Genomic DNA, 16,951 nt, shown 5'->3' with positions numbered 1-16,951 from the left:
TGCAATTTGGTGCAAATGGTGCAGCACTTCCTTCACTGTCTTTGGGGATGTCAGAGTAAAACTTTATCAAAAATGAATAATTAACACCCTGGCACCGGCTACGAACCACGTGACGTGGGAACTGATACCACAGATTGCAGACACCGCAAACTTGCATTTCACGATGCAATAAACACAGGGGAATTCGCTACAAACTTCTGTGTCAAGGGAAAGGATAATGCAGGTTGCAGATGCAGCAGATTTGCATTTCACGGTGCGAAGGACCCGCGGAAACCCGCAGAGAGCTCGAGGTAAGCTCGAGGTGGCGAGAGAGCCAAGTCTGCGAGTGCGTGGAAGGGGACGCTGCGCATTGGGCAGGCGACGTCACCAACCCAACAACCACGGCAGCATTTTCGAATCGGGCGGATCCAAGGGTCCCGCATATGAATTGATATATCGACGAAACTACCACACAATTTTCAAAACCAATTGAGCAGAAATATAGAAACAAATAACGGGTCCTAGCAGGGTGGTTTCATTTGAAATCGAACACGCTTGTCGGGGTGGGTCTTTAGATTTTTATTTACAAAATATATGTAATTTCCCCACTTCTGGAAAGAACAAAACCACTTTTCAAAATTTTTTAACAAAGTATTTTGCTTCACAAAAAAATATTGAGTGCAGCAGGGTGAAATGCTGTTTTTTACTGCGTGATTTTTCTAACCAGTTCTGTGCGCTGGTATGAATACAAAAAGCATACAAAACCCACAGTAATTTTTTGTGCTCTTGAATGTTACTTCGACTATTTTTTAGTTTAAAAGAAAATACTTTTGTATTTTTGTTTATTGAGGTAAAAAATGCCAAACATCGTCTCTTTGGCAATCTGGTGACATCTTCAAAGCCTTGTAACTCATGAGTTATTATATTTGTCGCTCACCAAATACTATGCGGGTGTAGTCCTATATATGGGCTATCGACGGGCATAAGTTTAATTTATTTTCACGGAATATTTTATATACAATTTGAAATATTGTTGAAAATGAGATTAACCGATATTTTGAACCCACTTTATCGAAAAAGGCTATTTTGTATTTCGTTCAATTTTTTTATTATTGCTGCCGATCATATGAACTTTCAATTGGCTTCATGCGGTATCTTCTCTAGAGGTGATCTAAATCGCTCCCACTTTCTTGGAACGGCCAAACGCAGTTTCCGCAGGTCGGCTTCACTGCAAAGACTATACTACTTATTTTTGTGTTCAAATGCAGCGGGTAAATTCATTTTGATTCAGAACACTCGTGCTTGGCTACATATTGTATTTTCTTAATTTTGTAATGATGGCGATTGACATTCCTTAGTCCGATCGTTAGCGGTGCGGCGGACGTTCTATTATCCAATGTCTAAAGCCAGGGCACAAAGGACGGAGAAAATGGAACAAGCACTTCAATGTAGGCAGACCGGGGTCATATATCTATTTGTCTTATACACAGGTTGTAAGGCTTGAAGCACCTCGCCACAGTATACAATTTTCGATCGCAGGACGGCTCCTAGATACAGACGTCAAAGGGACTTCGTTGAAGAAAAAAATTAAAACAATGACAAGCGTTGTGCTTTTCGACTTACCGGAGAAAGAAATCAATATATTCAGGAAGCTCAAAAAAGAAGAATGGGCCTCAGTAGGTGCTCGCACAGGATTACGCTCCTCACATGTGTGGTGCACAGTTCGCGAGCCAGGCCACGAACCTAAGGTGACATCAGCATGAGACGTACAGTCTCTGGCAATATGAAAGACATATTCGCCGATGCTGTTTATGCAGCGGCGCAAGTCCGCCTTGGCCAGACGCGCTTTATTTTGAAGGAGAAAATAGAACGAACCTGTATATATTCCCAAGCCAAAGCAATGTGTAGCTAGCCCGAGCAAATCTAACAAATCCACCTAAAATAAAATCGTCAAATCGCTTTTCCATATTCCCGAAGGCTGTACAATCTTTCCATTAAGCTCGGTGTGACAAAGTGGAGAAAATAAAAGTAAGTGACTTCTTTCGCTGCCTTCTGTGCATGTGGGAATCATTGTTTCTTGGCATTCAGAGATATCGATCAGTCTTGAACAAAACCCAACACTTCTATTTTTGACTGTACACGCTTGCTCAAACAGAAGGGCCACTGTCTTGGGTTCACCACTCGCTCTCTTGCTTTGGCTCCAGCTTTCGTTCTGTACATCTCGACTTACCACGCTGTTGAACTTCTTGGCTGCATCCGACCGCTGCGGTACAAAGTTCAGCTTGCCCCCGCGCTCGATCTTCTCCGCAGAGGCAAGCCGATGCCGTTGTCAAAAAGTTACAATATTGTGTTGCTCGTGAACTGGAGTATTTAAAGCACAGCAACATATTGTTTTACAAGTGCATCCTAAATATATTAGTGTTAATTAATAAAAGAGACTATTTATCGCCAATTGGTGCTTGTGTTCTGTAAAAAATTGTCCTCGCTTCATGTAAACTCGGTCCGTTTTCCCCACTTTTTTTTTTTGTAAACTGCTTTTCCTTCTTAAAGAGGGGCATGTGATATTACATATTTTTGATATAGTACACACTGACAATAAAGAACAGGCAATTACATGGTTATTTGATCGCACGCGACAAGACGCATCATGGATTGGCGCCCGCGCCGGACGCTTCCTGGGTGTAACGGAGATGGGTTTATAGCACGAAAGGCCGGGCGTGCTGTACATGCCTTACAAGCTGTGTATAGCACAAACAGATATATGACCCCAGTCTGGCTACATGAAGAGCCTGTTCCGTTTTCTCTGCCCTTTGTGCCCTGGCTTTAGACATTGGATAATAGAACATCCACTGCACTGCTAACGATTGGACTAAGGAATGTCAGTTGCCATCATTACAAAATTAAGTAAGTACAATATGTAGTCAAGGACGAGTGTTCCGAATCAAAATGAATTTACCCGCTGCCTTTGAACACGAAAATAAGTAGTATAGTCTTAGCAGCGAAGCCAACCTGCGGAAACTGCGTTTGGCCGTTCCGAGACAGTGGGAGCGATTTCGATCACTTCTAGAGAAGATACAACATAAAAAGGGGGAAATCGCATCAAGCCAATTGAAAGTTTATTCGCGACTCCAGCGACCTATAGGGGGCGCCACCACGAAACAAACATGGCGGCTGAGTCCAGGTCGCGTCGGCTCGGCCGGGCCGCCTGAATGGGTGGCGCATTCAATTTAACAATTATTCTTTTGTTGAATGCCCAATTTTATGGGTATTTGAACTGAGACAGTTAAGTTTAGCCGGTGCGCATAAACTTGCCGAGCATAGTTTTGTTTTGCCGGAGTTTTTTGTTCTTTTCATGTCAAACTTTAGCTGTGGAGACTTCGATCAAAACCGAAACTATGGGCTCCGGAGAAACGGTAATAGACTCTAATTAGTTTTGATCATCTAAGGAAAGCGGCGAGGGCTACAAAATTGTTCCACCAAGAGTAATTTTTAGCTAACTCGCATGCCTCGATCATGCGACTTACCTGTCCGCGAAATTGAGCTTTTGTGCCTGTCCGCGTTTCAAGATACAGCTGCGGTCGTATGCTCGGTCAAGAACACAGGCTGCAGGAAAATTACGAAAATTAAGCAAGCGCTTCTTGAGCCAAGGAGCATGTCAAATCGCTGGCACTTCACTAAGCGGCTGATACTCGTATTTCAATTCAGGCTTTAGTAGCAATCGAGAAGTCATTTTGATGAATATGCGGTTCTGTATTATATTACCGTACTATGGTCCCACTAAAGCGATATTAGTATGTTCTTCGGGTTGAAATATGAACTTAGTTGACTAACTATTAGGGTGAACTGCTGAATAAAAGTATATTTGACAGACAGAGAGATACTACTTAAACTTAGCCAAATGGTTCTAGCCGGTAGAACGGAGACGAATGCGGACAAGCTGAGGAGAGTCTTCATCGGAGATTCACTCAGACCTCTCTGCATTGAACTTGACTTCGAATCCTAAACAAATAAAATTAGTATTTTTTTTTTTTTTTTTTGTGGCCGGTCAACTTAAGCAGTGTAGACGGATATTGCTGCTGGATTCGACAGGGGTTATAAGTATTGGAGGCGCGATAGATCCTAATGACGTTACAGCTTCTACCTTTGCGAGACGCGTCCCCCACCTTTTGAAAGCAGATAATTTCCCTCATTAATCATATGCAGCGAGCAGGTTTTCTGAATCAAGTAATTGCGAAATTAGCCCAACTCCTTCAATGTGATCTTTTTCGGCGAAAAGCCGCCAAGATGAATAGCCAACGCACCGGCCGGCGTTAGTGGCTCAAATTAACCTGAAGCTAATCGAGGACAACTAAACTCAAGGAAAGCAGCTATCGAACCTTCCCATTCACTTGACTGCAACATTGGTGTCCCCTCCAGTGAAACACTTCGTCTGTCGACCTCAGTCTACTGTTCTACATCCTTATAAAGAAACCGCTTATCAGTTACCAAGCAGTCGTCACTTTGATTGTGATTAGAGACAGACGAGAAATCAAAACGTTTTTCCGTGATTCCTCCCCATCCAAAAAATTGAAAGCACGCGATCGTGTGTTGTGGAATAAACGGGCTTTCAAACACGTGATAGAAAGAAACAATCTACTGAGACTTCACCACACTAATGAACACTCGGGCAAACTTAAGAAATTTTCGGACCTTCGTCAAATTACATTGCTCGCCGCCGCGCCGACAGCACGCGTCCGCGAAAGCCATCAGGGACGCGGTGGGGCGCGGAGCGACCTGGACCGGCTGGTTCCCAGTTTTCCCGCTTGGCGGCGTCCGTTTTGCTGGAGTCGCGAATATGATCGGCAGCAATAATAAAAAAAATTGAATGAAACAAAAAATGGCCTTTTTTGATAAAGTGAGTTATATCGGTTCATCTCATTTTTGACGATACAGTATTTCCAATTTTATATAAACAATTCCGTGAAAATAAAATAAATTAAACGTATGCCCGTCGATAGCCCATGTGTAGGACTACACCCACATAGTATTTGGTAAGCGACAAATATGGTAACTCATGAGTTACAAGGCTCTGAAGATGCCGCCGAATCGTCAAAGAGACGTTTTATATTTTTTATCTCAATAAACAAAAATGCAAAAGTACTTTTCTTTGAACTAAAAAATAATCAAAATAACATAGAAGCGCGCAAAAAATAACTGAGTTTTGTATGGCTTTCCGTATTCATACCAGCGTACAGAACTGGGTAGAAAAATCCAGAAGAAAAAAACAGATTTTCACACTGCTCCACTTAATATTTTTTAGTGAAGCAAAATATTTTTTTTTTAAAGTTTTGAAAAGCAGTTTTGTTCTTTGCAGAAAAGGGGCAAGCACATATATATATTTTTTAAAAAGTCGGAAGACCCACCTTGACAAGCGTGTTCGATTTCAAATGAAACCACCCAGCAATATGGTTATCTAATTTTTATTTTTGGCGTGTCCTTAACCCCTGGGTGAAACAAAGTATAAAGGATAAGGTTCGCCAATCTTCCCATGCAATTCGGCCACCTCAGAACCGTAGAGCCCGAAGTCGGTGGGCCCTGACCGCCGGCGAGGTTTGAAGAAATGCGAACCAGCGGCGAAGTATCGTTGGCGAGGTCAATACCTAGCCTTTATCGGCTTTAACGCGCAATAAAGAACCAATGTTGAGCATGCCCGAAAAGAAACTATAGTTGACAAGCATTCAAACAACCTCCATGCGTCGTGGCAATATGAATGCACCTGATGCGTCACCTTTTAATGGGAAAGCATTAACTGGTTCCATTGAGTGAGCCGACATCATCGGCTTTGAAGCAGCGCCAAACGGAACCTAAACTCCTTTCTCCAAGTGAAGCCGACTCCCAGCTTTGAAACCATGCGAAAAGCCTAGCCGAATGGCCCCTAGTTTCCTCGATCCCAAAGGAGCGGAGTGAAGCTGATGGATTTCAGCTTCGGTCCCATTGGCTGGCACGCATCATAGTTTCAAGGAACAAGGCTCCCATTGGCCGCTGTGTGTCAGTTTCAATGACTGCCACCTCATGGCACTGCGTGTCCGCGCCGTCAGCACGCCAGTAACACAAAGCGTCCAAGGTCAGAGCGGCGAGAAGAGAGCGCGCTCTGCCGTCGACGCAAATACGCCGCATACAAAATAAGAGAGAGGAAGAATGACATGCATGCTTTCGCATTCACAACTCATAAGTGCTTAGGTGTTCCTCGGTCCTCTCTTCTTCCTGTTTTACGTTGCTGTGTTTCTCGTTCTGGCTCTGGGACCAATCAGTGTTAGTGTTTACAATGTGGCGTGCTTCACGCCCGTCTCTATCCCCGTCCGCGACGGCGTCCGTCGTATTTTTGCAACAAAGCTGTTAGGAAGCTTACGGGGCTCTTGGTTTGTTAAAGAGACGCCGAGGACAATTGCGAGACCACTTTCCTAATGGTGGTGCTTCTCACTTTATTTAGGTGTCTCTCAACTTTGTTCCTTTACAAAAGTTTTAAAAGAAATATTTCTTCCCCAAAGAAAGCGATTGAAAAATGAAACACCAGCCACCGGAACCCAAAAGGCTGCCAAGAACTGGGCGTGACAATCCGGTAAAACCTGGAGATTGAAACGTCGCATCTGATGCCTCTCGCCTTCAAAAACAAACGCCTTCCACTACCGAGACGGTACCGCCAGTACAGTCGGTTCGGAGACTCGCTATGTCTACTTACCTGCCAGACTTGCAGGGATAAAAAAAGTTACGTTAGACTAGAGTTTACGAACACTCTGCGTTTTCAATGACTTCACCCGACACCGTTTTTCCGCACCAACGTTTTCGAACTAAACCCAAGGTTTTAGGAACCCTAGAGTTCTGTATGCGAGCCTCCAGCAAACCAGGGCTGCGCAAATGCCGAACAAAACTTGAGAGAAGCTTACGCCGTGGCAGGGACTCCTGGGATCTCCTGGAACCGGATGGCGTCACTTGCCCGTAGTAGCCAGATGAAAGCGCCGAGCAACGGGCGCTGCCGGCGTCGTCGTCGAACAGCTCCGAGCTCGACGAGGCCGCCCCCTTTGAAACGACCTCGACGTCGAGACGACCGCATTCGGCGGTGGGTCTGCCACCTTCTGCGCATCCGCCGCCAAACCTTCGAGGTGGACGGATCGGTGCGGCAGAGTCCGTTAGCACTACGGAGGGCGCAGGGTCCGCATGCCGCGAGCCCTTGCCGGCCGACGCAGGTTCCGAAGGCGCCTCTTCGGCTTCCGCGCGGCCGTCCCTCGAAGCGGCGGCCTTCTTGGAGCGGGGTGCGGCCGTGAGCGGCTGCTTGAAGGTGGCGTCGCCAGAGAACTTGCTCTGCTCCTGCAGGTCCGCTCTGGGGGGAGGCTTCTGGCTGCGTGTCGCATGGATGAACTTGCGCACCATCGCGGAGGGACTCTCGCTAATGGAAATGTCTTCGAGGACGTGGTAGATGGCGGAAGTGGACGGGCCCTGCACGCTGCCGTCCGGAACCGCCACCCGAGACGTACCTTTTTTTGGGGAGGGGCAAAGCGGAGCGAGGAAGCTCAAATCCCCACAGCCCCATCGATGAAGGCGGAGGATGCAAGCGCGAGACGAAACAGGTCGTTTTTACGCAACCAGGGCAAACCTCGAACACTTTTTGCTACAAATAACTTTAGGCTCGCACCTTCACAAACGAGATGGTAAACTTTATAAGGGAAGAAATGGGGCATGCGGAAAATGATGCACCATTCTCTTGTCCTCGCAGACTTGATTTATCTAACTCACTATAACCCATTACATCCGCCATGTCCGTTACTGCGTCCATTAGTTTACCAGCTTTTACCCCAACACGTGAATCACGCACATTTATGCGTGCAGAGTATGGCCTATTCACATCGTACTACTGTCCCAACAGATTTACAAAAACGAGCTAAACTCGGCGTGTCACAACGGGACAAGTTCCACCTAGTAAAAAGATTTACCGATTTCGCTGTTGCATATTTTGGGGCTTTGTAATTTCTTGAAAAGTAGAACTAGTGTCACTATATTGTCATGCTATTGTAGCCTACTGCCATCCAAAGTACCTATCATCATTCTATTGTAACGGATCCAGTACTTTACACTTCCTCCTTTTACTTCTCGAGCAGGGGAAGTGAGGGGTGGTGAGCAGATTACTCCTCCAGAGGAACAAAAGACGGAAACGACAGCTACTCAGGAGATGAGCTGACACCAGACGAAGACGCACTCCAGGCAGCCAGCGGCATGCTTTGGGCATGCGTGGCAGAGAAGCGGACAGCCCGGAGGCCCCTTACTCAAACCCAGCTCCTGTACAGCCATCTCTTCCAGGGACTGGGCCGTGAAGGTCTCGAAGCCAGGCTCCGCCGTTGCCGGCACAACCATGGCGTCGGACTGCGTAGGACAAACAGAGGAGCCGCATCCTTTACTCTGATTTCCGTCTCTCCCTTGGCTGTCACCTAACCCACGTGTTAACGCCAATTAAGTGAAACAAACGTAAAGCTAGAAATGACGACATGTTCACCCAAGCCGTTCTTCTTGCAAGTATGGCAGTATACGTCGACTTTCTGTTCTTCATATATAGAACAAATCATTGTTTGGTAGAAACTATTTTTGCTTGGTTTTGGACATACATTAAACACCTTCGAGATGCAGTACGCTTGCATACATGTTTTAGGAAATACTCAAGTAGGCCACATTAATAACAAATCCACTTCCCCAGAAGAAAAAAAAAAATACTCCAATATTTTATTTATGAGGCACATTGAGCATGGAGCGACTTTGTTTGCTCGCGCAAGCTGGATCAAAAGTAGCTCTTACTAGGCCGATACCAGACTACTGCAACTTCAAAATAAAACTCACTTTGTTAGCCTCCAATTGGCTCGAAGCAGCATGAGTGAGAGAGCCGGCCACCTCCCACTTCTTCTCTGTGCCTTTCTCCTCTACTGCACACTGCGAAACAAAGCTCGAGAATCAAAAAAAGAGGAAGATTTGCCCCCCTGCTCTATCTGCGGCTCCCTCTAAATTGCGTCTTGCGACATAGTAAATACTGTGGAGCAGATGCCAACATATGCTGGCATGTCACTCGAAAATAAATTAAATGCAGTCGATATTGAACCATATTACTTTTTGCAAAAAGACGAGCATAAAAAAAAGAGTAGCGAATTGCTGGGCAATTGTGTTGCACGTAAAACGTGTGGCATCTATGCTCTCAGCGCACTTCATCGATTAGTTCCCACTTGGGTCCCCCTCTCCAGTGCTTTTACGAGCAACCCTCGAGTTCGCAATGACTATGCAGAGTGGCGTCGGCCGACGCGTGGACAGCACTAAGGTCACTAGATCCTGGAAAAGTAGCGCCATTGCCTTTCCTGCCTGGTAGCCAAACACAGATACTAGCACACAAACCCCCAAAACCTCGCAAGGGGCTGTTCGGTTTCCGTTGTCGTGGAACTCGCCACTTCGGTGCTTTCAAACCATTGAAGGGGTCGTCCCCAACCAGTTGCGCCAAGATATTGTTCTTTACGCAGAATCCGAGAGAGAAAAATGATTTTTGAATGATCCTAAGCATCAACGCTGCGTGTGGTGTCGGTGCAAAAATGTGCGCTCGTTTCGCCGGCGTGTAAATAGCAAAAGTCTGGGTTGACGAGAGAGCAATGTGCCACTGCATCCTTGAACTCTGCATTCATCAAGAATGCAGAGGTCAAGGAAAAACCGCTCATTCCACACACCAAAATGTCGACCATACGAGGAGCTTGGTGCCACTTTTCCAAGACGCAGCGACTTTAGATGGCACGGGACGCCAAGGTCGGAGAAACGTGCTGTGCGGCGAGGTGCAACGCCAAGCAGGTGGGCACTCACAGGGAGCCCCTCGATGGGCGCGGAGCACGCCTTGAAGTAGCTGGAGATGGACACCCTCTCCTGGGCATTGGGCAGCCAGGACGGGCGCGTCACGTCCTGCTTCCAAGGCTGCCCTTCCAGGCTCTCCTCCGACGCCTCTTCCGCTGTCTGCGCAGGCCCACGGTCTCGCTCGGAACCCGGAACTACCAGGAACGTGTCTTTGACTCGCGCGTTAAAGGCAAAATATTGATGGTCACCAATTTTCAAAACATTTTCTCCATGCTCTAAATAGCCATTCCTGAGTGTCTACCAAATATCTAATCAAAACACGCATTTTCTTGAGAGAAAATGAATTTCGAAGTTTACACACACACCTGCAAATCACTGGCCGCTGCTCTACTGGCAACAACGAGCGGCAGCGGCACTGGGATAACTGCGACGTGAAACGTTGTATCCAAGGGCAGATACTCCCTCCTCTATGGCGGCGAAGCGGTAGTGACTGTTTATGGTTTTACGGATTGTGTCTGGTTTAGGCTATTTGCGGCGCGCGATGAAGGCAATCCGTGCTATGCTGTGGAGTGCAATAACAGCACGAATAAATACGGCAAAGTGACATCTCGTCGATTTCCGATGAAGAAGACTCTGTAAAGGAAGTGGGTTCGAGCAGTCCAACGCCAACGCTGGCTACCGGCATCCGCGTTGCACTATAGTCAGTTACAGGTTAAGAAGGTAGCGGCAAATGCCCCTCAAAGGGAATCGGATATCCCTCCGCCACCTCCGCATCCAATAGCATCCCACCGTTTCCGTGACGTCGTGGCCAGCGCGCGAGGAGGGTCTTGCCTTTCTGTACATATTTGCTTTATCTTTCGACTTTGACTTAGCATTGTGGAAGGCACGAGAGGGAGATTAGAGTTCTCCCCCACCGACGGAAACAAATACGCCTTTCGGGGATTAGCTTCCCCCCCGATGGATACAAAGGCTGCTTTCAGGGGCTCGGTTTCAACTCCGATGAATACAAAGATCGCTTTCTTAAAAAGTGGGATTGGAGACAAGTGGGAATCCATTGAAGCGGAACACGGAGCGTTTCCAGTGAACTCTTCTTTCGACTGCGGAGAGATTTGAAACGGGCGCATCACACTTGTGGGAGGAGCTTCTCCTACCTTCTTGACTTGTAACCGACTATAGCAAGCAAAACCTTCCATACCACCCTGCTTCTGAAGCGGCATCTGGGTCCACGTGTTGGCGGATCGCGAATGCAGCCGCCAAGGGCTTTTCCCTCGGAGGCGACGGCAGCGGATCTAATGCAAACGGCGAGTCCTCCGAAATCTCGTCGATCTCGCCCTGAGTCTTCAAAAGTTTGCCAGTCATTGCTCGACTTGAACAAACACAATGAATAGTAGCCCATTGGTTACCACAAATGAACGCGATGGCCTTCTGACTACTTCAGATGCCGGGCGAAAATGGCTCAGGCTGCCCATGTGCTATATAACATCTGACATCACTACAAGATGGCGGACCAGTAAAGCTGCAGGTTAGTTTCGGCTTTATCGTATTTATGCGATTAAAAATTATGTGCATTCTTTCAGAAAATGTTTAGTTGAAAACGTGCATATTGACGCATTTAACCTAGAAGAAGCTGAAGTGTCACACCAAGATTCTAAGCAGGTGAATGGTTGGCGTCTCTGTGCAGTCCACGTCATTTTCTGAGACCCTTCATGCTCTGCAGGGTCTGTTTACAAAAAAGCCGATCCGCACTTGAGAAGATACTGCAGCTAGCATTGCTGGAGTCCGTTTTGGCAAAAACTTGTTCCTGTTGCATTCTATAGCCACACTGCACATAACCAAACTAACGCAAGATATTAGGAGCTACGCTACTTCCCTGAGAGAATACTACTAGTACGTATTACTTTTGGCCAAGCCAGAAAATACGCGAGTGTCTCCACAATTGCTACAAATGTGTAGCTTGTGGAAGGCACGCAGCTCGCACAAGAAACAACGAACAGAGAAACACGTTTTTCCCCGAGGTCGTCGAGAGATAGCCTGTTTTGTCATTAATTTATGTTCCCCGCTGAATTGAAAAATTAATCCACTAAGCATCTGAATTGTTTGGCATGTGTCATAAAATGGTGGTCCTATATCCAGAAAAAAACTTTGTTCTCAAACCATTCCCAGAAATGCTAGACATTGCAGGCTATATTTCTCTCGGGCACATTTTCCCCGCCAGCCTAGCTTCATCGTGCTAAACTGCATCAACCCCCAATGCTAATACATCCGACTGTGCCGCAAACTGCATCTCACAAACAGTACTGCCAGGAACTTGCAAAAATTGCAAGTAAAGCTGGCTTGCAAGGCGAAAAAGACAGCATTTTAGGTGACTTAGACACAAAGGAATCACACTGCTACCATTTCCAAACATAGTATAGATTATGGTCAGGAACAAAGTCACCCCACTTGCCTGAAATTCTCCACCCAGCTTTTTCAACATTGAGGCTGAGGTTTCTGAGGAAAGGTAGAAGAAAAATGCCATCTTTTAATCTGGTGCACCTCTGCCTGCGAGACAGATACAAAGATGAGGCTAAACAGGTATACGTATTTAGTTATTAATAATCTTAGATTATCAATAATACATAATACTGTCGACACCAGTTATAACGAAGTCAATGGGAATCGGAAATCACTACGCTATATCCACTATTTCGTTATAACCGACTTTGATTCTAACGAAGTGCAAAAGAGAATGGGAAATCGTGATTGCTTCACTGTAGCCGTTATTCCGTTATAACCAACTTCATTAACACCGGTCTCAAGAGTAGTGCAATCATAGTAATTATTAATACATAACAAAACTTGTTTAAAGCTTGATGGCTATCTTCAGCATAATGTGAGCCGTGACACAAGACAGAAGCATGAGGGTTTAGTTGCAGGAAAGATGTCTTGAAATATTCCTTTTTTCTGCGTACCGTCTGCATGTGGAACAAGTTATCCTGCAGCGCGACGAGTATTCTCTTTTTTGCTACATTTCCTAGTGCAGTTGATTAACTTCTCTTCGTTAGAAGTGACTCCACAGACTAACCCATTAACTTTTTTTTACTGAATACTTATGCCTATTTATTTGCTTTCCTGACTTTTCTTCATTGTTCTGCCTACATCATGCCTTGGCCTTCAAAAGTTGGCCGGCAGTACCTTCAAAATAAATGTACGAACAGAATATACAGGGTGTCCCCTCCAAAAATTTACATTGTTATATTTACCCCAAAAATAAATTATACATCACCGAACGGTCATCTTTTGCCCCCATGTAGCCCTACCGGTCCCAACTAGAACCACTGAATGTTCCCAGAGTACAGAAACTCCCAGCCTTGAGGCACCAAGATGGCCGCTCAATCTTTTAATGCGAAAGCATTAACTGTCCCGTAGAGCACAGCCCAGCGTTGTCCGTAACCGCGAAAAACGGCACCAAGTCCCATTGGCAGAGTGTAACGGCACCTAAATGCAAGTTATCAAGCATGTGCATTCAGAAATAAAACACAAAGAAAAGCACAGCAACGCAGATGCTTTGTTACGGAAGCCAACAGGAGTGCTCAAGGTCAAAGCGGACGCGCCTCAGAAATAAAACACAAAGAAAAGCACAGCAACGCAGATGCTTCGTGACGGAAGCCAACAGGGGCGCTCAACATCAAAGCAGACGCGCCTCAGAAATAAAACACAAAGAAAAGCACAGCAATGCAGATGCATTGTCACAGAAGGCGTGGAGCCGGCGAGGTTCGCCGCGCCTGCACAGTGGAGGAGCGCAATGTCACCGCCGGAGCGCCATGAGCGATAAGAAGACGTGGCACGCTGCTTGTAGGAATGCTTTTGCATTCCTACATGTAAGCGATTTTAAATCTCTCTGCTGATTTTGTTTTTTTTACTGTTGTCTTTATGAGTATATAGGAAGCATGTTTTTGCATAAAAACAAATGGGAAAAGTTCTTTTTGTAGGAACGTTTATAGGAGATTAGTGCAGAACGACAGGAGCGTGACATTTTCATAAAATTTTAGTTTACAAAGAAGGCTCTGCGGCACAATTAATATTGTTTTGACTCAACCATGTTTCACCGGCGATTTCAGGAAGCACGTTCCGACCTGGGCGCGTCCTAAATTTGGTGGTAATGCACTGCGCGTCCACTTGAGAGATGGGGGTTGTCAGACGTGAAACCCCTTCCACCATATAAGTTTTGGTGCCGAAATGGCCGAACAAAGCCAAATTAAACGGCAACAGCGGATGCTATCGAATGCGACACTCTGGCAACATAGAGTGACTCTAGCTCGAACCAGATGCCGAAGTTTTAGAACTAACCATTTTATTCAAAAAGTTACAAGTGATTTCCTGAAATTTTCAATGGTAAAATAGGGCCCATTTTCGCACATTTTCGGTAACTAGCGTCATAAGTGCATTATAAGAGGTTCATCAGCTGCCATTTCACATTGAAAATTTTAGAAAATCGCTTATAACTTTTGAAAAAGATCACGGTTGGTGCTGAAACTTTGGCATCTCCTTGGGACCTCTAGCAATACATTAAACAGAAAATGGGCGTTTGGCGATGCATACCAGTTTATTTTTGCGTTGAGTAAAACCCCGTAAATATTTTTGGGGGACGCCCTGTACAGTCTCATGAATTCAACCTCTCTAATTCAAACTTGCGGATAATTCAAACTGCCTAACTACCTTAATTAAAACTAGCCATGCGTCTTTATGGGAGGAAACTCCCGTTAATTCAAACTTTGCTTCATTCAAACAATTGTTCAGTCCCCCTCGGATTAACGAGATTCGACTGTATTTATTATCATAATAATAACTGTAAATTTAAAATACTGAAGTCAGGACGAGCTCAATAATAGTATAAATTTCACGATAATAAAGGTAATGGAAGAGACGAACTTTGGAGATCCATGCATTCCATCCTTTTGAGTTACAAATTAAAACTACAGGCTAGAACCTCGTCGATATGTTTTCGGTTGATGCGGCTTCCCAGATTCAAGAATGCGAGTCCCGTCTCCCAATTTCTCGCCTCTTGCGTTTACTTTCCCGGTCGTTACGTCCAGCCAGCCGACCTGACCAATGGGACGCCCTCCTCCCTTGGCTGCCCCATCACTCTTTCACCTCTTGGCCTCTCTGTGCCGTGATTCTTGCCCGGGTGGCAGGGTGGAAAAAAAAATCATAATCACTATTTTCTAAAAAAAAATCAAGTAAATCTGATTTATTTGATTTAAATCGCTGTAGTTTGAAAACAGAGAATCGTTATCGAAATATGTATTTTTAAACACGGCAAATTAATTGATAGATTTGTCCAATCCCTGATAATATTGCAGGAGAAAGAATTTCTGTAAACTTAGTAAGCTAGTTTATGTAAAAACATTTTATTGATGCAAACCTGCCAAGTTAGAACAAAACCATACTGATTTTCTTAGTTAAAATGCTCTATCTGCTTTCTCTTTTGCGTTCTGGTTTGCTTGCAACAGGACATTACTTTTCTCGTTTTTGTTTCCTTCTTTTCCATTATGATTTGCTTTATGTAACTGATCAACAAAGCAGAAGGTAGAAAGCCCGAGGCTCCGATTGCTCGGAAGGGCACTGCCTTTTGCTCGTGCTCAGCTCGATATAAATATTTCCTCCTCGGTGATTATTTTATTTAAATATCAACAAATGCACATAAAAAGAAAGCATAAAATGATATATAACTAGAAAATAAAAATATATTTTCGGAGTTATTTTTGTAGGAAAGGTTTGATGTAAGCCATAATAGTGAAACTGATATGATAAATAGCATGATTTAAACCCTCTTGATTTTTATTCTCCACACAGTCGGGCAGGCACGACCTCAGACTAGGCTCGAAAGGGATTATGGCTTTTGTAACAGCCGACTATTCTTCCATCTTTTTTGCACACCAGAAGCACATGCGTGCTTCCATTGTGCTCGATTTCCCCAGTTCCGCTAGCATCATTTCACGAGGACTTAAAAGTTGGTAATCATGCACCGTGTGGGTGCGTGCGCATAAAGCTTCATTGCTCTACACCGGAACAGTAGCTGACACGGGGAAGCATCAGCCCCCAAACCCCAATGAACTGTACCAAAAAGATTATTATTAACCGTGCCTTCATCGAAAGGGTTTTCTATTTTCTTTATAATCTCTTGTCTCCAGACGTCGGAGAGAATGTTACGGAAGTATCTACCAATACCCGAATAAAGTTCTCTACAACCGTGAAAGCCCTGGGTAGATAATTTGCTACGAGAGGGTTTCTTCCTGTCTCCCCTTCAGGCCCCAAAAGCATTATTGATTGTTACATTTTCAGGTTTACGCACATTTTTACTGTGACCTGCTGAAAAATGTATAGAGGAGGTTCTAGCGTATTTCTAAAATCTAAACTGTCCTAATAATGCTAATAAATAAAATACTCCAACAATAGGTCTCATAACATTGCCACATTTTGGTTAGAAGCCAATGCTAAATAAAAAGTTACTTTTGCGTGCATTGGGGCGTCGGGAGTTTTTTTATTGCGTTTTGCGTAGGTGTGACAAAGAAAAGATTGAAATTGTAATCTTGAGGGACTGCAAGCAAAGATTAGTACTACTATCATTATTAATAGCGTCGGAAGAGGTATTGGAAAGAGGCTTGCCAGCACTGATGAACTCTTCCTGAGAGGACAGCTGCGGCACAAAACCTGAAAGCAAATGCAGCGGGCATGAGTGCAGTGGATGCACAGTGTGCCAAGTGCCTGCCACAACCCCCCCTTGCAAGAGCGGCAAAACGTTATTTGGACTTTCCAAAACAGCACGTGCCACCTTGCAAATTTTGACTCCACCAAATCCCAGAGACCATCATGACGGGCCTTTTGGCGCAACAGACGGTTTGGCACGCTGGCTGCGGTGGCAAATGTAAACATTGTCGAAAGCATTGCACGTCTCGAATACTGAAACCGGACCTTTACCAACACAATGAGCTCATACTCATTTACTAAACACCAAACGGTTACGTCGGCCAAAGGGAACAGACGATATGGAGGCATAAATCTACGAGACACTGCGTTCGTACAAAACTAACCGTTTGCTTCGTAGGATAAACGTGGACAAGGCCCGCCTCAACTTGGAAGAAGG

At 45.2% G+C, this 16,951-nt stretch overlaps 1 protein-coding gene across 3 annotated transcripts in view; it reads right to left on the bottom strand.

Moving 5' to 3' along the window:
• Positions 1-16,951, bottom strand: part of LOC8052295 — a 96,927-nt gene that overhangs the window by 62,724 nt on the left and 17,252 nt on the right. For all 3 annotated transcript variants that reach the window (XM_042287519.1, XM_042287515.1, XM_042287513.1), the window contains exons 9-14: positions 16,474-16,518; positions 12,272-12,315; positions 9,838-9,984; positions 8,842-8,931; positions 8,277-8,373; positions 6,903-7,490 (exon numbers count right to left, since the gene is read on the bottom strand). In XM_042287519.1, the coding sequence (XP_042143453.1) occupies positions 6,903-7,490; positions 8,277-8,373; positions 8,842-8,931; positions 9,838-9,984; positions 12,272-12,315; positions 16,474-16,518 (1,011 nt within the window). The remainder of the gene's footprint in view (positions 1-6,902; positions 7,491-8,276; positions 8,374-8,841; positions 8,932-9,837; positions 9,985-12,271; positions 12,316-16,473; positions 16,519-16,951) is intronic.

The sequence above is a fragment of the Ixodes scapularis genome, unplaced genomic scaffold (genome assembly GCF_016920785.2).
Source record: "Ixodes scapularis isolate PalLabHiFi unplaced genomic scaffold, ASM1692078v2 PGA_scaffold10__122_contigs__length_95168666, whole genome shotgun sequence".
Classification (NCBI taxonomy): Eukaryota; Metazoa; Arthropoda; class Arachnida; order Ixodida; family Ixodidae; genus Ixodes; species Ixodes scapularis.
This window is presented reverse-complemented; position numbering and strand designations above follow the sequence as displayed.